The sequence below is a fragment of the Babylonia areolata genome, chromosome 8 (assembly GCF_041734735.1).
Source record: "Babylonia areolata isolate BAREFJ2019XMU chromosome 8, ASM4173473v1, whole genome shotgun sequence".
Taxonomy (NCBI): domain Eukaryota; kingdom Metazoa; phylum Mollusca; class Gastropoda; order Neogastropoda; family Buccinidae; genus Babylonia; species Babylonia areolata.
The window spans coordinates 20,285,520-20,310,246 of NC_134883.1; the positions used below are offsets into that span (position 1 = coordinate 20,285,520).

Sequence of the window (24,727 nt, forward strand, 5' to 3'; positions counted from 1 at the left end):
TGAGGCGTTCACAAATCTTTCTCTGAATAAATATTTAATGGTCTCCTTCTCCAACGTTCCATCACATGTTATCGTGTATTGTCGATCGAATATAGGATCAACAACTTGAAACAAAATGCCGTCGTTCGCGTTCGCGAATATAAGCACGCGCTCTGAATACGTATAAATATGTGTACGCAATTGACTTTAACCCATGACCTTCAGGGTTCAGCCAATAGATCTATAAAGTCCACTCGTCGTATTGATTTTAGCATTTTCCTAAAAAGACCACTTGGGCGAATGAACATAGTGAAAGCCCTGTACACTTAAAGTAAAACACACAAGATTTTTATGTATTGAGTATAATTTCAAAATGTAATGCTTCAGATGAGAATGATTAGTTTAAAGCAAATTAAGCCCCCTGGCATTAATTACAGATTAATTTACCTTCTTTACTATCTGCACCAAAAACATGCAAAATAAATATAACTTCCATGCTTAGTAAAAGAAGTTCCTGTTTGATCAAAAAGTGATATAAATGACTGCTCTTGTTGTTGTGTCAGAATATCAGATCAAAGTGCCAAATTTAGAGAATGAAAAAAATATAAATATAACAGTAAATTCAGTTTGCATATAATTTGGCTTATATATATTTTTGGTGCCCATCTCGGAGGTGCAATATTGCTTTAAACAAGATGACTGGAAAGAACTGAATTTTTCCTATTTTTATGCCAGATTTGGTGTCAACTGACAAAGTATTTGCAGAGAAAATGGCAATGTTAAAGTTTACCACGGACACACAGACACACACACACACACACAGAGACAACCGAACACCAGGTTAAAACACAGACTCACTTTGTTTACACAAGTGAATCAAAAAAGAAAAAAAAGAAGCTACATTTTAAAGAACACATTTTTGACAGGTTTCGTGGAATCTACTTTATTGAAATTATGGCACGATTGTATTTCTGTCATAGACCACAATGAAGCCACAGTTGTGCTTATGACTGATCGTACTGTCCATTTTTGTTGATAATAAAACAACAACTACTGATGCTCATTCAACCATACAAAAATTATATCCTAATGTAAAAAAATAAGAAAAAGCAAAAAAGTTGGTGTTTACACACTGCGAGAACGATCTCGCATAATAACTAAGCACCGTTTGGACCCCCCACTCGCCACCAAAACAACAACAATATTATCAGTTCCCTGAACAACTGCGTCATCTTTTGCAGCCATACCACAGCCATTTAGTTACAGCAATTTACATCACAATAAAGATTACTTCACTACAACGTCCTTCCACAAGAAGCGGTCATCGCCGCCCAGCAGCTCGTGCAGGCGGAGCACAAAGGGCTTGTAGAACTCGTTGAGGATGGCGATGGTTTCGGGCAGCATGTCGCCCATCTTGTCGTAATGACCAATGTTCGCATTCCTCTGAGTCAGCACAGGATCCATCTGGGTCTTGTTCAGTTTGGCTGTTGCACAATACGCACGCAAACACACACACACACACACACACACCATGACAAACGTCAGACCAAAAGATCAAAAAGCTACATACACATGCACGTACGCATGCATACACAACTAGACTACCACCGCCACCACCACCACCAACATCAATAACAATGCTAACTTTTTTTATCTTTCGTCAGTATCACCATCATCATTATACTCATCATAGTAGCAGCACCACCACCACCAGCAGCTGTAGCAGTAGCAACAGTAGTGGTAGTAGTAGTAGCTAGTCCAGTAGCAGCTGCAGTAAAAGTATTGTTGTCGTATTGTTATTATTATCATAATTATCATACTTTCTTGATACAAGGTTTCCACAACAAATTTATCAAGGTGGTATTTATACTAATAGGCTAACCGTGAAGCATGCACGTAGTACTAGGCGCAGCAGCAGCAGCTGTAGCAGTAGCAATAGTAGTAGTAGTAGCAGTAGTCGCCTATTAGCAGCTGCTGTAAAAGTATTGTTGTTGTATTGTTATCATTATCATAATTGTTACTTTCTTAATACAAGGTTAACACAACAAAATTATCAAGATGGTAGTTCTACTAATAGGCTAACCATGAAGCATGCATGTAGTAGTAGGCGCAGCAGCAACAGCTGCAGTAGTATCAGCAGTTGTAGTAGCAGTAGCAGTAGCAGTGGTAGCCTAGTAGCAGCTGCAGTAAAAGTATCATCGTTGATGTATTTTCTATAATTATCATAATTATTACTTTTTTAATTCAAGGTTAACACAACAAAATTCCCAAAGTGGTAGTTCTACTAACAGGCTAACCGTGAAGCACCCCTCTTCCCCTTTCCGCTGCTTGGGATGTCACTAAAATCGTTTCCTTAGCAAACAACAACAGCGGCCAAATCAACCTTCCACTACATGTGGTAAGTAAACGGGCATATTTGAACAAAAAACGTAGGGAACTGATGCAAATTTGAACACCTTAACTTGGAACTTGATTAAATCAGAAACTACGACACAGAAATACATGCAAAAGATTTCAGCAAATGAAGAAAACAAAATACTTTGCGTACTACAAAGCTTTATTTTTCAGTAATATGCAAAACAAGAGATAAAACGGAATATTTCTAATGTTAAAAAAAGCTCAATTTACAATCATGTCCGGCTAATTTGAACACTCGGTGCATGAAATATGGTGCAGGGATGCTCAATTTACCGTCATGACTGCCACGTGCACAAATTATTGACACTGCAAAATAAACAAACCGACGGCAAAATAATACACAGCTAGCATTTTTCTGCGTGCAGACACCTTGATGCATCAAGACGTAAGCGATTACGTGGACAAACGGAGTCAAATGAAGAAAAGCGTCACGCACAAAATAGTCTCAGTATGTTGGGGCGAAAAACCGCATTATTATTATTATTATTATTATTATTATCATTATTATTGTTATTATTATGTGCATTTACGCCTAATCTTGAAAACAAGCCCTCGGCGTTTACAAACAGAACACATGCAAATATCAAAAAGGAAAAATTGAACACAAGATACCAAACATCATTGAAAAGTCTTCACCCCCCCCCCCCCCCCCCCCACACACTCCCCACACAATGCACACGCGCACGCACTCATTCAAGTCAAAGCACACAATCGTAAAAAGTACACAATAAAAAATACCACCAACAAATCCTGAAACTATCAAAACTCACTCACTCACAAATAGTCATTTTAGTTCATACTAGAAACGGATGAGCTGTTGAGAATTAATCTGGAGGGGAAAAGGTGGGTCTTCAGACTGGATTTGAAAGATTGCAGCAAAGATGAGTGACGGAGAGGCTGAGAAAGTTGATTCCAAAGAAAGGGGGCTTGGTATGAAAAACTGCGTTGGCCATACGTTTTGGTTTGAGCAGGAGGGATCCTAAGCATACGGGTGTGAAAAGAAGAGTGGAATTGGCGTGAGGGTATGTAAGGATGAATGAAATCAGAAAGATACTGTGGACCAGAAGTGTGTGGACTTGAAACAAAGAGAGACGACTTTGTAAGTAATTCTTTCTTGTACTGGGAGCCAGTGTAAAGTATGAAGGAGAGCAGAGACGTGATCAAATTTACAGGAACGAAAGACAAGACAAGCAGCATAGTTCTGGACTTTCTGAAGCCTAGCAATGAGGTAGCTGGGTGAACCGACAAGTAGGGAATTACAATAATCCAGGCGGAACAGCACAAAGACAGAGAGAAGAGTTTTGGTTGCATCTTCAGTCAGCAGATGACGAATGGATGCAATTCTGCGAATTTCAAAGTAACACAGTTTGCATATATTTGCGACGTAAGAATGATGATAGGAAAGAGACCAGTCGAATATAACATCAAGATTGCGGACTGAAGAAGAAAGAGGAATGTCGGTGCCACTGAGGGAGACTGAGGAAGGAAGAGAGACTGAGTGGCAAAGCCTTTGTGGGGTGATAATCATGATTTCAGTTTTATCCTCATTTAATTTAAGCTTGTTTTCAGTCATCCATGTCTTCAGATCGGAGATGCAGGCCTAGGTAGAGTAAATGAGAGAGGGAAGGAGAGACGGAGGTCCCGACAGATACAGCTGGTTGTCATCAGAAAAGCAATGGTGGGACAACGAATGGTGTTTCACAATGGTGGAAATCGGTTGTGTATCGAAAACAAACAGAATGGGCCCAAGCACGGAGCCTTGTGGCACACCAAACTGTACGTCGGATGGGGAGGATGAAAGGCCGCAAACAGAAACAACATTGGACCGGTCAGACAGATAAGAGCAGAACCATGAGAGAGCAAGATCGCAATACTACTTGTCTTGTTAACGCCAACTGTCATGTAATATCTTGTATACACAGACAAAGACGCACCCACTTTAGTATGCATGCAAACAGGAGTAGCCTACCCTGCCGAAGTTACCAACAACCGATGTGTCCAAGTTAGCGTCACTGTTTTTACTCTGTGTTTCGTCATACCACGAAAACGACACGAGCGTTTGGCGTCACAAAACTGGCTGCTTAGATTGATAAAAGGTTGCCATGTAAGTGGGCAACAACTGTTGTTAATTGATTTCAGTAATGCAACGAAGGCTTCAACTGTTCTGAGGACTAGATTTTACGTAAGAGACAGTGAAATTCACGAGAAAAAGAAGAAAAAAAAAAAAAGGTTGAAATTACTAAAAGCCGAAGAATCGACAGGGAATTTCTGACATGGACTTAACGCATGAAGCGCATTCATGCTCTTAGCAGTATCAGTAGCTGAAGGAAGCGTCACTGCGTTCGGACAAATCCATATACGCTACACCACATCTGCCAAGCAGATGCCTGACCAGCAGCGGAACCCAACGCGCTCAGTCAGGCTTTGAGAAAAAAACAAAACAAAACAAACAAACAAAAAAACCCAACAGAAAAACAAACAAACAAAAAAGAAGAAAAACAACAACAAATAAATAGATGAATTAAAAAAAAAAAAAAAAAAAAAAAGAAGAAGAAGAAAAAAGAAAAAAAAGAAAAAAGAAAAAACAAATTAATAGATAAAATATTAAAAAAAAAGAAGAAAAAAAAAGGTATTTTATATAGCGCTGAATCTTGTGCATTGACAAATCTAAGCGTTTTCGCACCATTCATTCTCACGCACGTATAACCCTAAAACTAGAGAAACTGAAGACAAGGAAGAGACAGGGAAGGGAGGCTATTTTGGGAAGAGTGGGTTTTAAGGCCAGACTTGAAAGAGCTGAGTGTGGAGACTTGATGAAGCGAAAGAGGAAGTTCATTCCAAGTGCAAGGTCAAGAGACAGAGAAAGAACGGCGGCCAACAGTCGAGAGTTTGAATCTGGGTATGCGTAAATGGAGTGGATCCGAAGCTGATCGTAGTGAGCGAGATGGAGTGTAGAGGTGAAGGCAGCCACAGAGACAGGAAGGGGCTGATTTGTGAATACATTTGTAGCATAGAGTGCTGATCTTGTACTTTATTCGGTGTGAGACAGGGAGCCAGTGGAGATGTTGCAAAAGAGGAGTGATGTGCTCAGATCTTTTCTTTCGGAGGACGAGTCGGGCAGCACAGTTTTGTATGCCGCGCACTGAAGGGACTGAATGGATGAAGCAGGCAAACCAGACAATAGAGAGTTACAGTAGTCAAGGCGAGAGAGAATGAGAGAAACGACAAGTCTAGATGTTGCGTCAATGGACAGATATTTCCGGATGGAACTGGTGCGCCGCAGTTGACAGTAGCAGGACTGACATGTCTGACTGATAAATTTTTGCATGGATAGTGTGTTGTCAAGGACAACGCCGAGGCTCCTGACTGAACTGGAAAGAGGGATGGATGTTCTGCCAAGTTTGATTGTATTAGTTGTAATGGAAGAGAGTTTTTGTTTAGTTCCAACGATCATTGCTTCAGTTTTGTCCGCATTCAATTGTAACTTATTTAGAGTCATCCAATTTTGAATATCCAGGAAGCAGTTGGATTTTTCTTGCAAGAGCGACGATAGTTTTTCAGGTGTATCACTCTTCTGGAGTTGAGTGTCATCAGCATAAGAATGAAGACTGAAATTATGGCGGTTGATAATTTCAGCGAGAGGAGCAGTGTGCAGTGTGAAGAGCACTGGGCCTAAAACAGATCCCTGTGGGACTCCATGTTCAATTTTAACGGATTCAGACTGGAAATTATCAACAATGACAGACTGGAATCGATCAGTGAGATAAGAAAAAGAATCAAACTACGACACATGCTGGAACAACGGGGTGCTCATGTTTCCGACATGCTCAAATTACCTGCACTTCCCCATGTAGCACACGACAGTTGTCTTTGGGGAAGAACCACGATCAAGCTGCGTTATGTCACTCACCGACACCAAGGAAGCCGAATACTCTGATCATGTGGCCCTCGATGTCACCCGAATAGTCCTCGGTCCGCATCACCAACATCTGGTCTCTGTGGAAGATCCGTAACCAGTCCTCCATGTACACAGAGTAGAAACCCCCAGCCAGTTGTAACTGTCAACACACAACTCGTGTGTCAGTGGGATGCAACGTTTTCCAAGATATGTTGGGTTTAGTGTTAGTTGAGCATCCCCCGCACCCACCCTCTCTGCAATAGACATTCAAATAAGACTATAAACCCAGGTCCCGCGTGCAGCACAAGAAACTGGCAAATGTAGGTAGTAAAACCCACTCTGACAAAAAGTGTGTGTGTGTGTGTGTGTGTGTGTGTGTGTGTGTGTGTGTGTGTGTGATTATGATGATGATGATGTAGGCGCGCATCATTCGTTTCCTGTGTCACTCAGTCAGGCTTCAGTCACACACACACACACACACACACACACACACACACACACACACACTACACATATACACACGCGCGCGCGCGCGCGTTTATCAGAGTGACTTTTACTACGAACATCTGCACGGTCCTTTTACGCACGCGAATTGTAAAAAATAATCTTTTTAATCATCATTAATATTACCATAATACAAGGATGGTTAGCAACAGCGAGAAAGCCGGTCACCAAGCTAATAACGCCAACACACACAAAAAAGGCGCATGAACCCGGAAGGGGAAACACCTTGCTGTGACCCCCCCTGTCGCCATGGCTACCCACTTGAGCGACTTCGAAGAGCTCCCAGTTGTAGGTGCAGGCACGGATGGAGTGCCGCTTGAAGCAGTTCTTGTAGAGAGCCACTCCCCTCACAACCGCGTCGTGGAAATTGCGGGCCGTGACTTTAAGGGGATGCTCCCTCAGGTCCTTCCACATCCGGTACCACGAGTACAGTCTGGAAAAAAAAAAAAAAAAAATCTCAGAGGGAACGAACGACCAGCCGTGTTCTACATACCTAACCGTTGCTCTCTCTCTCTCTCTCTCTCTCTCTCTCTCTCTCTCTCTCTCTCTCAGTTCTGCGTTTATTAGTTCAGTTCAGTTACTTAAGGAGGCGCGTTACTGGGTTCGGACAGACAAAGCCATGATAAAATTATATGCTCCTACACCACTGTATCTGCCAAGCAGATGCCTCACCAGCAGCGTAACCCAACGCTTTTAGTCAGGCACTGAGGGGTAAAAGAGGATGCATACTCACCCTGATAGGTACACAAATATATCGGGTGTCCCGGCCCCAAAAGTGAACCGCTTTTTGACAAGTAGTTTCTCAGTGATAGAGAAACCGAATTCATTGAAAATTACAGTAACCTTAGGGTATCATCAGCAAGTCTGCAAAATATCTAAAGTTCGGACGCAATTTGTGCGAGTGTTGTCAAATTCAAAACAGCATGTAAAAAAATCCAGTATCAGAGCTGTGCAATGTGACCATCATGTTCATGCCAGCTGCCAGGTGTTGGCATCTGTCAATCAGTGTCAGTCTAAAAATACCCCTTCTGGGTGTCAAGTCTATTGATTTTTTTAATTGTCGTCTGTATCCAAAATCAGTTCTGTCCAAAGTTTCAGTTTGGAAGGATCAACCATGCCTTTGAGTGAAAGTGATAAGGTTACCATTGAAAACTGTTTCAAGGAGAAAGGCTGGGGTGGAAGAAGGATCGTAAGGGAATTTACAGGCAAGGGGTTGAGTCATGTCACTGTAAACAGACTTATCGCTAAAATACGCACTATAGGGTCAGTAGCACGTACAATTGGCAGTGGGAGACCCAAGATTGCATGTTCGGAGGAGAACAAGGACCGTGTTGAGGAACTGATTCAATCCCACGAGGAGAACCCAGGAACTCACAAATCTCTTAGAAAAGTTGCAAGCGATTTACAAGTGAGCAAGTCTTCTGTGCAAAGAATGGCGAAAGAACTGGAGCTGAAGCCCTTCAAGAGGATACGGGTATCAAGGAGAGACCAAAATGTTAGAGGGAAAAGAAAACTCGCTGCCGTTTCTTGAATGACCGCTACTCGGCCACTGATGTGACAAGGATCATTTTCACAGACGAGAAAGACTTTACGTTAGAGATAGCTAAAATTCGCCCAAACGATTGCGTTTATGGGAAACGAAAACGAGAAATTCAACCATCTCACCTCTATCATGAGACTTCTAGATTTTCAAAAAAGATAATAGTTTCAGCTGGAGTATCCTGGAATGGAAAAACAAACATTCATTTTACTGACACTGATAGAGGCAAGGTTAATTATGAAAGCTATATTCAGTTACTGGATGACAATCTTCTCCCGGATTGTATGCGTCTTTATCCTAGAAACAGTTTCGTGTTTCGTGGGGCTCCTTCACATACAAGTAGGGTAACCCAGGCCCATCTGGAGGAGGCTACACCAGAATTCACCAAGAAGGATGAATGGCCTCCACAAAGTCCTGACTGTAACCCAATGGATCATGCCATGTGGGACTCTCTGAAGGAGAAAGTTTACCGGGGAGTGACAGACAAACTGACCGAGCAGGTGTTAAAGGACAGGATAATTATGTCATGGGAGGAGATATCGGTGGAAGAAATACGTAAAAGCATTTCTGCTTGGAAGAAACGGCTTCGTTTAGTCGTGGAGGAAGATGGAGGCCACACTGAACATGAACTGAAATAAGTGAGTTTTCCTCTGATATTGGATTTTTTGACATGATGTTTTGAATTTGACAATACTCGCATAATCTGATATTTTAGACATTTTGCAGACTTGTTGATGATACCGTAAGGTTACTGTGTGAAAATTTTCAATGAAATCGGTTTCTCTATCACTGAGAAAGTACTTGTCCAAAATCGGTTCACTTTTTGGGGTACACCCGACATAAGCATGTACTCAAGGCCTCCACTAAGCGCGGTGGGTATGCTGCTGGTCAGAATTCTGCCTAGCAGATGTGGTGTAGCGTAAGGATTTGTCCGAACGCAATGACGCCTGCTTGAGAAACTGAAATTAAAACTGATAAAACTAATAGCTTGTGTATTGCCGCACCTGAAGCAATTTCTTTATGAGATAATAGAATCGTTCTTATCTTGATATGAATACACAGCCCTCACTCTCGCAACCCAGCAGAAACCTATTCAGGCCGACAGACCGACAGACACATAGGCAGGCAGGTCGGCAGACAGATATACAAGAGACAGAAACAGACAGGCAGGGACGGAGACAGACACAAAGATACACTCAACCTTCGAACCACTCTTCAGCGATACAGAGCTTTTATCAAACAGTACAAAGCGACTACAGGCTGGCAGACAGACAGACTGACTGAATGGCTGGCAGACAGACAGACACGAAAGCACACAGACACAAGCAGCCCACCTTTGTGTAGGGTGCCTGAAGATGATGAGGATCTTGGATTTGGGGTTGGCGTGCTGGATCAAACTCCCGGGCAGGAGGCGGGGCTCGTCACAACCCTCGTTGCCCTCCAACGCCGTCCACTCCTTGGGATCGCACAGGTAGGAAGGCGTGCCGTCCCCTGAACACAATCCCAGCCACTTTTGTCGGGGAGTGTTGGACTCTTGGATTGAGCGGTCTGTCCCCAGGTTCGATCACAGCAACGACCGGGATTTTTATTCCCCCCCCCTCTCCTTCCGCCATCCCTTCACCTCCTGATAATGTGAGAGGTGGTCTTTGCGCTAGTTAACGACGAGACGATTAGCCGAAGTTTCAATGCACAACATGCTTTTAGGCAAGTTAATGAACCCACGGTAACTAAGGAGCTGTCTTTGGTAGCTCTCTGTAGAAAACGTTTACTCTGATAAATACGAAAATTGTTCAATGATATAAAGAAGACAAAACGGGGCGGGGACGGGGGCGAGGGGGGAGGAGGGGAGGGAAGGGGGGAGTTACCGCATTGTGCGCACGCAGGAAGAACAGCCTGAAGTTGATACAGAGAGGTCTGATGTGATACAGAATACAATGCACTGTGAATACAATCACTCGTGTTCAGTTTCTTTGGTAAGCTTGACAACCCAAAAGGATTCATCAACACAGACTGACATCGCATAAAATAAGAATTTAATTTCATTTGCTTTTCATAGGCAGGAGCGCACATAATTATGGAGGGAAAAAGTGTCTTTTTTATTCTCTCTCTCGTCATCCCCTGTTCTCTTTTATCGAAGTTTCATTAAAAAGATAATCAAAACTTTAACTAGAATTGACAGATGTCTTTAAAAGCAACATTGGGGTCACTATAAACAGTGTGACAGCATGACAGACAGACAGACAGACAGACACACACACACACACACACACGTGCACCACACACAGAGAGAGAACACGATTAACATCAACAAAGACAGTAGAGCAAATGAAAACACACCACATATTTTCTCGGAATGATTTTTGGAGCGCAGTTCTGCCTTCAGGCCGTCTTCCTCAAGATCCAAGAGGCTGTGACTGTACTCAGCCAGTGACACTGGCTCTGCAAACGGCGTTGAAGAGAGAGAGAGAAAGAGAGAGAGATATTCAAGATTTGAGATTCAAAAACTGTATTACTCAAGGATAAAGATTTTAGGCATTGCCTAGTCTTCCAATCTGTCCTTGTGACAACAAAAACAGTAACGATAAGACACAACAATAATAACAATAGTAAATACTACCACTACCACTACTACAACTACTAGAGAGAGAGAAAGAGAGAGCGAGAAAGAGAGAGAGCGAGAGAGAGAGAAAGAGAGCGAGAGAGAGCGAGAGAGAGAGAGAGAGAACTCAGAACTCAGAACTCAAAACGTTTTTATTCAAGGATTAAGATTTTAGGCATTGCCTATTCTTCCAATCTGTCCTTGCTAATCTACATCTATTACAAATAGCACACACATAAATGAAAGGAAAAGGTTTTCATGCAGAACTGTATACATAATGTATACATAATGAAGAAAACACCCCCCGGCCCTCCACACACACCCACATCCGTGCACACACATGCATACACACACTGACGCTCGCGTGCGAGCACACACACATACATACACACACACGCGCGCACACACACTGCCAGTACCCCCTCACTCCCCCCATACACTAAGATTGACAGATGGATAGGACAGTGAGTCACAGAGAGATAGATAGATAGATAGATAGATAGATAGATAGAGAGAGAGAGAGAGAGAGAGAGAGAGAGAGAGAGAGAGATGTCATCAATATAGAAGTTCCAGAAACATCCGGGTGTTCAAAAGGTACAGTATTGTTACTGTCTCTGAAATCTATGTGTGGCAAGTGCAGCATACTGCAGTGACTACCACCATCACCAGTATTACTTGAACACTTGTCACGATTATGAAAGAACGAAATGAATAGATTATGCATGCATAAGAAACAGAACGAGAGGAAAAAGAGAGAGAGAGAGAGAGAGAGAGAGAGAGAGAGCAAAATAAAACACGATGAAATGAGAAAGCAAGGAAGGAACAACAACAGCATAAATGACTGATACAAAAAATAAGACATAACTGACCCCTTTGTTACTGTCTACAGTAATTTAAAGATCAGAGTTATCTACTGTTGGAAGGGGTGAAGATGTTTATGCAGACTTGATTTGAAAATAGGAAGAGAACTGCCCGTTTGTATGTGCAAAGGAAGGGAGTTCCACAGGGATGCACCCGAAAATGCAAAACTAGTTTTGAAAAAATCAATTCGGGTACGTGGCAAAATGTATTTGTTAGAGCCGTATCGGCATGAAGCTCGTGTGAGCAGGTGTTGGAGATATTGCGGTGCCAAGTTATTGTGTGTTTTGTACATGAGTAATGCTTTGTTGAATTCTAGCTGGTTTTGAAGTGGAAGGATATTTAATCTGGCTTGCTTTTCTAACGTTGACAGTGAGTGATCTGTTAGAATTAATCTGGCTGCTCTCTTGTGGAGAGAATTTAGTTTCTTAAGATGAACATCTGCAGCACAGCTCCAGACAACAGATGCATAGTTGACGTGAGAAAGACAGTGAGCGTGGAAGAACATTTTGCGAGCTTCACTGTTTATGTAAGGTCTGAGCTGATTGAGTAAGAACAGACTGCGTGCCAACCTTTTACAGACAGAATCAATGTGAGCTTGCCATTTCAGTTCTTCATCAATTATGACTCCCAAGACGCGGTGCTCGCGAACTTGATCTATGGAGGTATCATCGACATTCAGGGTGAGAACAAGGGGATTTTCTTGGTGCTTTTGTCTTGACGTGATAATCATACTCTTTGTTTTTTTGGGATGAAGTGTCATACAGTTGGATTTGCACCATTTAGAAACATCATTTAAGCCCGCTTGAAGAGAATTCTGAACTGAGGCAACGCTGACAGCACTGGAATGGGAGAGAGAGACAGAGACAGAGACAGAGAGAGAGAGAGAGAGAGAGAGAGAGAGAGAGAGAGAGAGAGAGAGAGAGAGATGTACGTCGAAAAGTGGCAACAACTACAGAATAAGCCACATATGGCGGGGTAAACAAACAGAAACGGTCATACACGTAAAATGTCACATGTCTATCTGAGTGTGTATGTGTGCGTGCCTGAAATCTGATTGAATGTCAAGGAAACGAATGATGAGCGCCCAATGGCAGCCGTCAATCGGCTCTACCCAGGTATGCAGCCTGTTGTGCAAATGACCCCGTGTTTGTAAAGCGCTTGGAGCTTGGTCTCCGACCAAGGATTGGCGCTGTATAACATGGAACATGGAACGACCACAGCTCAGAACTCACGGTCGTCCTGCAGCCATTCGGGTGATGCGATAAACCGAGGTCCCATGTGCAGCATGCACTTAGTGCACGTAAAAGAACCCACGGGAACAAAAGGTAATCACTGGCAAATGTCTGTGGGAAATTCCATCTTGATGATTATGAAAACATACCCTTGCAGACACCGAGATCGACAAGAGGATCAGGAACGCAGCCACAACGCCAGCCCACCTCACACAAAGAGATGTGGACAAATCCCAAGCTGACCATGAAGACAAAGATGGCTGTATACAACGGCTGCGTCATCAGCACCTTGTATGGCAGTGAGGCGTGGGCCACACATACTCGTCAGGAGAAAAGGCTCAATACCTTCCACCTGAGAAGCCTACGGCGCATACTCGGCATCTCCTGGCAAGACAAGGTGACAAACACCGAAGTCCTGACTCGCGCTGGCCTCCCGACCATGTATACCATGCTGAGACAGCGTCGGTTGCGCTGACTGGGCCACGTTTGCCGCATGGAAGATGGTCACATCCCAAATGACATCCTTTATGGAGAGCTCGCCACGGGGCAGAGAAGCATCGGCCGCCCAAAGCTGAGATACAAAGACGTTTGCAAACGTGACATGAAGGCGCTTGAGATCAACACTGAGTCCTGGGAGGACCTTGCAGATGACCGCAACAGCTGGGAAGCACTCTCAAGAATCAGCTACGGATTGGTGAGGACAAACTGTCAGCTGCTGCAGCAGAAAAAGCTCGCTCGCAGAAAAGGGACGGCAGCCAACAGACCAGCATCAGCTTACACATGTGACTCTTTCGCATCGGTCTCTACAGTCACAGTCGACGCTGCTTGGTCCAAGCAGACAGCCTAATTAGACATTAGGTCGGATATACTCTATCCATGGTCAGCTATGACCGAAGGAGGCCAACTACTGCCTTTGCAGACAGAAAAAGAAGGGTGGGGCTGCACTGAAACGCGCGCGCGCTCTCCTTAAGGGAGAACAGCTCGAATTTCACAGAGAAATCTGTTGTAACAATAGAGTAATACGATACGACACGATACGATAATGATGATACCATGCGACACGACACGACACGACACGGTACACCACGACACGGCACGACACGACAAGATACGATACGTCTCAACACGCCACGCCACACCACGCCACGACATAACACAAGACGACACGACACGACACGACACGGTACACCACGACAAGACACATCTCAACACTCCATGCCATGCCACGCCACGCCACGCCATGCCACCCCACGCCACGACACGACACCACACCAAACAGCTCCACACCACACCACACCACACCACACCGCTACACACCACATCACACCACACCACACAGCTCCACACCACACCCACCACACAGCTCCACACCACATCACATCACACCACACCACACAGCTCCACACCACATCACATCACACCACACCACACAGCTCCACACCACACCACACCCACCACACAGCTCCACACCACACCACACCACACCATACCACACAGCTCCATACCACACCACACCGCTCCACACCACATCACACCACACCACACAGCTCCACACCACACCACACCCACCACACAGCTCCACACCACACCACACCACACAGCTCCACACCACTCCACACCACACAGCTCCACACCACTCCACACCACACAGCTCCACACCACACCACACAGCTCCACACCACACCACTCCACACCACACAGCTCCACTCCACACCACACACCACACAGCTCCACACCACACCACTCCACACCACACAGCTCCACTCCACACCACACAGCTCCACACCACACCACACCACACCACACAGCTCCACACCACTCCACACCACACAGCTCCACTCCACACCACACAGCTCCACACCACACAGCTCCACACCAAACCACACCACTCCACACCACACAGCTCCACACCACACCACACAGCTCCACACCACACCACACCACACCACACCACACAGCTCCACATCACACCACACCACACCACACCACTCCACACCACACAGCTCCACACCACACCACACAGCTCCACTCCACACCACACAGCTCCACACCACACAGCTCCACACCACACCACACCACTCCACACCACACAGCTCCACACCACACAGCTCCACACCACACCACACCACTCCACACCACACAGCTCCACTCCACACCACACCACACCACTCCACACCACACAGCTCCACACCACACCACACAGCTCCACTCCACACCACACAGCTCCACACCACACCACTCCACACCACACAGCTCCACACCACACCACTCCACACCACACAGCTCCACACCACACCACACCACACCACTCCACACCACACAGCTCCACACCACACCACTCCACACCACACCACTCCACACCACACAGCTCCACTCCACACCACACAGCTCCACACCACACAGCTCCACACCACACCACTCCACACCACACCACACCACTCCACACCACACAGCTCCACACCACACAGCTCCACACCACACAGCTCCACACCACACAGCTCCACACCACACCACTCCACACCACACCACACCACTCCACACCACACAGCTCCACACCACACCACACAGCTCCACTCCACACCACACAGCTCCACACCACACCACTCCACACCACACAGCTCCACTCCACACCACACAGCTCCACACCACACAGCTCCACACAGCTCCACACCACACAGCTCCACACCACACAGCTCCACACCACACAGCTCCACACCACACCACACCACTCCACACCACACAGCTCCACACCACACAGCTCCACACCACACAGCTCCACACCACACCACACCACTCCACACCACACAGCTCCACACCACACCACACAGCTCCACACCACACCACACAGCTCCACACCACACCACTCCACACCACACAGCTCCACTCCACACCACACAGCTCCACACCACACAGCTCCACACCACACCACACCACTCCACACCACACCACACAGCTCCACACCACACCACACCATACCACACCACACAGCTCCACACCACACCACACCACACCATACCACACCACACCATACCACACCACACAGCTCCACACCACACCACACCCACCACACAGCTCCACACCACACCATACCACACAGCTCCACATCACACCACACAGATCCACACCACACCACACAGCTCCACACCACACCACACCACACAGCTCCACACCACACCATACCACACAGCTCCACACCACACCACACAGCTCCACACCACACCACACCACACAGCTCCACACCACACCATACCACACAGCTCCACATCACACCACACAGCTCCACACCACACCACACAGCTCCACACCACACCACACCACACAGCTCCACACCACACCACACAGCTCCACACCACACCATACCACACAGCTCCACACCACACCACACAGCTCCACACCACACCACACCACTCCACACCACACAGCTCCACACCACACCACACAGCTCCACACCACACCACACAGCTCCACACCACACCACACCACACCACGGTCCCCCCCCCCCCCCCCCCCCACATGGAACGACCACAACTCCCTCCGGAAAAAAAAAAAACAAACCTCACTCTTATAGTATCGAGTTCGTTCCCACCAGTGGTACTCCTTCAGCCTGCCCTGTATCATGTCCGGGTGGAAACCGATCCGCGCGAACATGTCGGTGGTGCCACACTTGCCCTGCCCCACCAGGTAGAAGTAGGGCAGACAACGCAGCTCCTTCTTCAGCTTGGAGTCCATGTACCAGCAGGGGTTCTTGCTGCCCGGGATGAACGGACCTGGTTCCTATAGTTTTTTTAGAAGCCGGGGGTGAGACCGGGTGCGGAAGTGAGGTTCCTATAATTTAGTGAGTGAGGTTCCTATAATTTTAGGAAGCCAGGGGTAATGCTGGGTGCGGAAGTGAGGTTCCTATAATTTAGTGAGTGAGGTTCCTATAATTTTAGGAAGCCAGGGGTAATGCTGGGTGTGGAAGTGAGGTTCCTATAATTTAGTGAGTGAGGTTCCTATAATTTTAGGAAGCCAGGGGTAATGCTGGGTGAGGAAGTGAGGTTCCTATAATTTAGTGAGTGAGGTTCCTATAATTTTAGGAAGCCGGGGGTGAGTCTGGGTGTGGAAGTGAAGTTCCTATAATTTAGTGAGTGAGGTTCCTATAATTTTAGGAATGCAGGGGTGGGCGGAGGGAAGTAGGATGGGGTGGGGGATGGGGGAGTGGGGGGGGGGGGTGAGGCCGGGTTCGGAAATGAGGCTCCTATAACTTTAGGAGGCCGGGGTGTGTGAAGTCCGGTGTGGAAGTGATCAACAGAACGATTGATTTGAGGGATGGGGTGGGTGGTGTAGTATGGTGTGGGGTGCACGAGTGTTACAGTCACGTTCGAGTACAATCAAACGCCTGTATGTAGGGGATGTTATCGTCGGAGATTTTGGATAAACCCCTGAAAGAATTTCAGGAGAGTCATGAATTCCCTAACTGAATCGGCATTTTTTTGTTTGTTGTTGTTGTTTTTTTGTAAAAGGAAAACAAATCATCACCTTTTTATGGATCTTACAATGTAATACAGCAACCGTAATAGATCTGACTATTAACACATAATATTATCACGAAGGAAGGAATCAAAAGAATGATATACTATTTATTTTTCATTATTTTACGGGTTTAAAAAAAAATTGTCAAATAATGCCTCACGTCAGGATTCAGCGAGCGTATCAACACATTTCAAAGCATCGCAAAATCGTCTCCCGTAACCACCAGTCCACACTCAGGCCACAACGTTGTTCCTTCGAAACGAAATTAATCAAAAAACCCCAAAGTGATCTCAAACGCAACACACACACACACGCACACACAGAGCGAGAGAGAGAGAGAGAGAGAGAGAGAGAGAGAGAGAGAGAGAGAGAGAGAGAGAGAGAGAGAGAGAGAGTTTGCCATGGAACTGGGTGTCAACGTACTGGTAGTCCGAACATGGATGAATGGAGACAAGGTGGGTCAGAGTAGAACAGGGGCACGACAGCACAGCAAAGTCCCCCCCCCCCCACACACACACCCTACCCCCCAAACACATCCCTCATCCCCCCACCCCCACCCTCACTTTCCACGTGTCTCCCGCCCCGTCTACCATAGCTTGGCAAACTGCAGCGCAAAACATCACAACAATGAACAGCAACGTAACAGCGTATGCAACAACATATAGAGTGGAGTGACGGACTAGAAGTAACGCGTCCGCCTAGGAAGTGAGAGAATCTAAGCGCACTGGTTCGAATCCCGGAACAGTCGCCAGTATACCCCCCCCCCTCCACTAGACCGTGAGTGGTGGCCTGGACACTAGTCATTCGGATGAGACGATAAACCGAGGTCTGGTATACAGTATGCACTTAGCACACGTTAAAACCCCCACGACAACGAAAGGGTTTTTCCTGGCAAAATTCTGTAGAAAAAACCCCACTTCGATAGAAAACCAAATAAAATTGCAGGCAGGGGAAAAAAAGACAAAAACAAACAAACAAAAAACAAAAAAACAACAACAACACACACACACACAAAACACACAAACAAAAAACCCACCACAAAACACACACACACACACACACACAAAAAGGACAAAAAAACAATGAAAAGAAAAAGGTGCTGCTCTCAGTGTAGCGACTCGCTTCCCCTGGGAAGAGCAGCTCAAATTTCACACAGATAAATCTGTTGTGACAAAAGAAGAAGCAGAAGAAACAACAACAACAACAACAACAAAACAACAAAACACCCAAACAAACAAACAAACAACAACAACAAAGAAAAACCCACACAACAAAAAACAAACAAAAACAAACAACCAAAACCCACACAACAATACGACATTGTTATCCCAAAACACTCACAACGTAGGAGAAGGTATGGACTTCCTTGGCCTTGACCTTGGCGTCCCGACACGGTCCCTCGAACAGCGGGGCCCCTCCCACGAACTCCTCCTCCTTCCCGTGCACCTTGCTGCGCGTGACTGACTCTAGGTACCACTGTGGGTACTCCATGCTGGACAGCAGAAACGGTCATATAAGTCTACACAACATGATGAATGATACCAAAAGAACAATGAGAACAAGGAGAGAAAAGGATTAACTCACTCAGTACGGCCAGTCCTCTTCTCCTCTACACAGACCCCTCGGATGTCCAGTGGGTGTCTGAATGACCCAACCTTTAGCTTCCGTCGTCAGAATTGTGGTATTCTTTGTCAACATTCACCTCTTCAGTATAAGAGCCTTCCGCTTGCAATATTTTGATGATGGTAACTGGGGTGAAACGCTGTTAACGTCGTCTCTTTCGCCGTTCGTATGGAGAGAGTTAAACAACAATAGAAGGTACACGACTTCAAGTTAGTGCTGCTTGTTGTACTGATTCAACGAGCGCGCAGGTAAACAACAACCAGAAGAAAAAAAAAGGTATTCATCCATGTGCTAGTTGTGTAGCACAAACAGCACTGACTGGAAGTTGTGTATCTTGTATAAGAATTACTTCTCTCAAGTGATAAGTGATAGCTGCAAGGGAACTAAGGAGATTGGTGTTTCTCCTTTTTCTTCTTTGTTCACACACACACACACACACACACAGGAAGAGAGAGAGAGAGAGAGAGAGAGAGAGAGAGAGAGAGAGAGAGAGAGCGCAGAGCAAGCCAAGGAATCACAAATTCTCAGCAAAACACAAAACTTTTCTATCCAATTCTCATTCATGTGCGTGCAGTACATGAATAGCTGTCATCCGTCCCATGCAGTAATTTTAGACACAGAATGTGCACGTGTTTACTGGGAAAAAACGACCATGCATTTTGTAACTGATGATCGGTCACCTCCCTCAACACTATATAACCACATCAGTACATTTCACGACTTCTATTTTCAACAAACCAAACACTCACAATATGCACCAGTAAACCCAAAATCAATCCCACAATCAATCATGGGACAATCAATCCACAATTGACGCTAACATCACTTTCGCTTCCTCACATCCCTTTCACCACCTCAGAACTATAATGTCGTGGATTCAATGATACAATAGACCCGAGTTCGCTTATATGAAACCAAAGGATTCACATAGATTAACGGTCAATGACTTAGACAATCAAAGTTAAGTCTTCATAAAATAAAGCATATTTGACATATCTAACAAACAAGCAAATGGAAAAGTCATTTGTAGCAAAACACAAATAAATGCTTGTTCTTTAAGCAAGCGTACTTCGTTCAACAAACAGTACATTTTGACAGAAAAAAAAAATCAGTTTTAGCAGCAGCTCACAAGCAAACGTATTTTCCATCTGAGAGCACACTGAGCCAGGAACAAAAAAATGACTCACATTTTTTTCCACTCCATGTTTTGATATGAACCCATGTTGTGCAAGTGTTTTGGAAAAAAAAGTAAGTTATGTGTGCGCGTGTCTGTGGCATGTGCCCCTGCAACTGGCAGATCAGAATAATTTTCATCAACATTGTAATTTTTTACATAGACGCATTCAGTTTCACCAATCGATTAATACCAGAACCCCCCAAAAAAAACAACAACAACAACAAAAACATACATATATATACACACACGCACGCACTCACACACACACGCACGTACACACACACACACACATATATATATATATATATATATAATGTACACACACACATGCATATACATATCATATCAAACATCCAATCATTTGAATCAACTATACCTACAGCACCAATCCGTCATCCTAACAGGGCAACAATAGAACACTCAGTTACATCATATACATCACTAATAATTCATTATTCCTAGGCCTAAATGATATTCCACTTCAACAATAATGACCCAAAATATGATTATACACATGAGAATGTCATAAACACTCGTATACACTGATCTCAACACCAACAAGCACCAATAAGCACCGGGCTGCTTATCAAATGGGAGGCGAACGAGGAAGCAGAAGCTGCACTACAGCGCCACCCATTATATATATAATATATACAGCGCCACCCATTATATATATAATTATATACAGCGCCACCCATTATATATATATATATATTTTTTTTTTTCCTGCGTGCAGTTTTTTATTTGTTTTTCCTATCGAAGTGGAATTTTCTACAGCATTTTGCCAGGAACAACCCTTTTTGTTGCCGTGGGTTCTTTTACGTGCGCTAAGTGCATGCTGCACACGGGACCTCGGTTTAATCGTCTCATCCGAATGACTAGCGTCCAGACCACCACTCAAGGTCTAGTGGAGGGGGAGAAAAATATCGGCGGCTGAGCCGTGATTCGAACTAGCGTGCTCAGATTCTCCCGCTTCCTAGGCGGACGCGTTACCTCTCGGCCATCACTCCACATGCGCGCGAAGAGACGAAGCGGAGGTGGAATCAGACCAACAGCCTGCCAGCCAACCATTTAAGTAAGTAATAAGTAAGCAACAATGCGAACTCACTCGGTCAGCCAGGACTGGGAGGAGTTGTGCACTTTCACTTCAGCTTTCTGACGACCTCGACGAGGTTCGAACCCGAACCGCTTCTGCTGCTCCGACTCATTTTGCTGCAAGTGATGACCATGTGCTGTAGAGTGGAGAACTTTGTGTGTGTGTGTGTGTGTGTGTGTGTGTGTGTGTGTGTGTGTGTGTGTGTGTGTGTGTGTTTTAACTGCAGCTGTGTAAAGTAAGACGTACACACACGAACACACATGAAAACACACTTTGATACACACACAAACACACTTACACGCACGCACGCACACACGCACAGGCACACACACACACACACACACACACACATACACACACACACACACACACACACACACACACACACACATACACACACACACACACACGCACACGCACACGCACACGCACACATTACGCACATCTACCCACCTTCTTTGCATGACGTATTGCTTGACTGGCATCTGTGTTAAAACCAACAGCTCAAATAAATCTGCACTCTGACAGTTTGTGCAAGGAAGGTAATGACGATAAAAATGAACATTTCTTTCACAATCGCAAAATGATTTGTGCTCACGCCAGCCATTCACAAAAAGGGCATAAAACGAAAACTTGTTAACTAAAAGGTCTCTACACTGCCACATCGCAAGAGAACGTATGTGTATGACAGAAAATATGAAGGTGACTTATACAAGAGTTCAACACGATTGAGAATGTATAGATAATGATGATGATGATGATGATAATGGTGATGATGATGATGATGATGATGATAATAATAATAATAATGATGATTATTATTATTATTATGATAATACTAATAATGATGATAACAAATGATGATAATAACAATAACGATGATGACGATGATAACGATGATGATGATGATACTACTACTACTACTACTACTAACAATAATGATGATGATGACAACATAATGATAATAATAATTGCGATAACAATAATGATCATAATGATAATCAAAATACAGATTTATACGGCGAAAACTCCCCATATAATGGGCTTGAAACGCCTTACATGGAAAATACAAAATAACTATACAGTGCCATACAACATCACATGAGGCCATAGAGCAAAAAAAAAAAAAAAATTAGGCACACCAAAACAGCACTACAAATTGCAAGTATGAACAATCACACCAAGACCCCCCCACCCCCCCAAAACAACAACAAAAAAAAGCAAAAAACCCTCCCCCAAAAAACAAAACCAAAAAACCCAAAAAACCCCAACAAAAAACAACAACAAACAAACCAAAAACAAAACAAACCAAAAACAAAACAAAAACAAAACAAAACAAAAAACAAACAAACAAACAAACAAACAACAAAAAACAACAGCCCCGCCGTGTTCTCCCTGGTGACAGCAACCCGAAATGTTCTGACAAAAGAGTAATACATTGCAGCCTAAGTTCATTTTGAACGGTCATGTTTTCAATTTTGTTTTGAAAGAGGACAGAGTTGGTGAGTGACAGAGATCGAGAGGAAGAGAAAGCTGAACAAAAGGTGGTCGACACTGATATAAAAGTCCTCAGTTTGATAAAAATCTTTCAGAAGACAAAAGCCGGAACTCGAAGCAGCTTTTCTCCAGAAGACCCGAGAGAACGGGAACTGGTGTGAATGTGAAGGACAGAAGATGGTTAAAATGGGAGAGAATCTTCGAAGTGGCGATAAGCCAATTTAAGATAAGATAAGAATAACTTTATTATCTCCAACTGGAGAAATTTGGTCAGGTGCATTATCACAACATAGACAAGTAAACAACATGGGGACCACAACTGCAAAAGCCAACAACAGCCCCTACAAATATTACGAAGATAATAATGTAAAAAAAATATCACATACATCGTTTCATACATACATCCACACACTGCAGGTAATAACTAGTATTCTTAATGTAAAAACAGAAATAATTAAGAAACATTATTTGAATATAATTATAAACATAGCCTACTATACTGCACATTGATTATAATAGACAGATAAGATAAGAATAAAGATGAATTCCGGAAAACCACAACCAGATAATCAGCACACACCAGCACCGCACGCCCCCCCCCCCCCCCCCCCCACACACACACACACGCGGATAACTTGATTAAACAAGAGTAATAAACATATGTTCTGAAATAAAAGCATTTCACATATTCGCTTTTAAAAACATTGCAATTAATTATTACATCGTAATTATTAAACAGAAATATATTTAGAATATGGACGTTAGAATTAGACATATGCCACTATTGTACTGAATTCTGTCTGGATGAGCAAACAGTGTAGTTGACGTAAGAGAGTGCTGACAGGCTTGTTTTTTGTTGTTGTTTGTTTGTTTGTTTTGTTTTGGTTTGTTTTGTTTTTTTGTGTTTTTTTTTGGTTGACTTTCTGAAAATAATTATTATAGTTTTGTTCAAGATCATCTGGCGATACAGAAATGATCGAGACAAAATCTACCGGTAGATCCGATGCAAAATCATAAAGTGTAAGTGTCAGACACACGCACACACACACACACACACACACACACACACACACACACACACACACACACACACACACACACACACAATCACGCACGCACATCCGTGTTCATGGACGCCGCTTGAAACAGAGACAGACAGACAGACAGACAGACAGACAGAGGAGGGAGGGCGAGAAGGAGGGAGAGAAGCAGACAGACAACAGAGACAAACGCAGAGGCAGACCCAAAGAAGATGACGGACAGAGACAGAGACAGCGAAATTTAAAAAACAAATTTTTTTTTTTAGCCTTGACAATCTGCTAGAGCTTCACAACAAAAGAGAAGAGAAAATGAACACAACTAGAGGGAGAGCACTAGCTGAACAGACCCTCTGCCCGCGGTCCGGTAGTGGTGTCCCATTGCCAACTGGTCTGCCCTCTGCCAGTGGAAAAAACAACAACACAACAACACGCTTTCACAACTCATTATTTAGATAAACAAATAAATAAATGGACAACTAACTAACTAAATAACCAACTAACCAACTAACTGAATAAATAAATAAATAAGTAAATAAATGAATAGATAAATAAATAGACGAATGAACAAATAAATAGATAAATAAATGAATAAATAGATACGCAGCGCGTACCACACGACAAATTGAATGACCTACGGCAACAAGAGCAATTGTGTGGCAAAATTCCCAAGCAAAATCAGTGGAGATAGGTGAATTGGCATAAAAACACTAAAAAATAATAATAATTTAAAGAGAGAGAGAGAGAGAGAGAG

At 44.3% G+C, this 24,727-nt stretch overlaps 2 protein-coding genes across 2 annotated transcripts in view; both read right to left on the reverse strand.

Annotated features, from left to right (window-relative positions):
* Positions 1-1,266: 1,266 nt before the first annotated feature.
* LOC143284989 (carbohydrate sulfotransferase 15-like) lies at positions 1,267-22,046 on the reverse strand. The gene is made up of 9 exons (XM_076592151.1): positions 22,038-22,046; positions 21,452-21,555; positions 18,885-19,035; positions 16,592-16,805; positions 10,677-10,778; positions 9,674-9,830; positions 7,061-7,232; positions 6,308-6,455; positions 1,267-1,463 (listed from the first exon to the last, which is right to left on the reverse strand). The coding sequence occupies exons 1-9, from the start codon at positions 22,044-22,046 to the stop codon at positions 1,267-1,269; spliced, it is 1,254 nt and encodes a 417-aa protein (XP_076448266.1).
* A 2,202-nt stretch (positions 22,047-24,248) lies between these two features.
* LOC143284990 (uncharacterized) overlaps positions 24,249-24,727 on the reverse strand; it is a 22,133-nt gene continuing 21,654 nt past the window's right edge. The window contains exon 5 of the mRNA XM_076592153.1: positions 24,249-24,373. Within this exon, the coding sequence (XP_076448268.1) occupies positions 24,296-24,373 (78 nt within the window). The 3' untranslated portion in view covers positions 24,249-24,295. The remainder of the gene's footprint in view (positions 24,374-24,727) is intronic.

What these genes read in the sequence shown, in the direction of transcription:
- LOC143284989 (XM_076592151.1), bottom strand. An exon ending in TCCCAGTCCTGGCTGACCGA is followed by an intron (nt 19,036 to 21,451) that starts GTGAGTTCGCAT and finishes TCTGCTGTCCAG; the next exon opens with CATGGAGTACCCACAGTGGT. An exon ending in ATTCGGCTTCCTTGGTGTCG is followed by an intron (nt 1,464 to 6,307) that starts GTGAGTGACATA and finishes ATTGTGCAACAG; the next exon opens with CCAAACTGAACAAGACCCAG.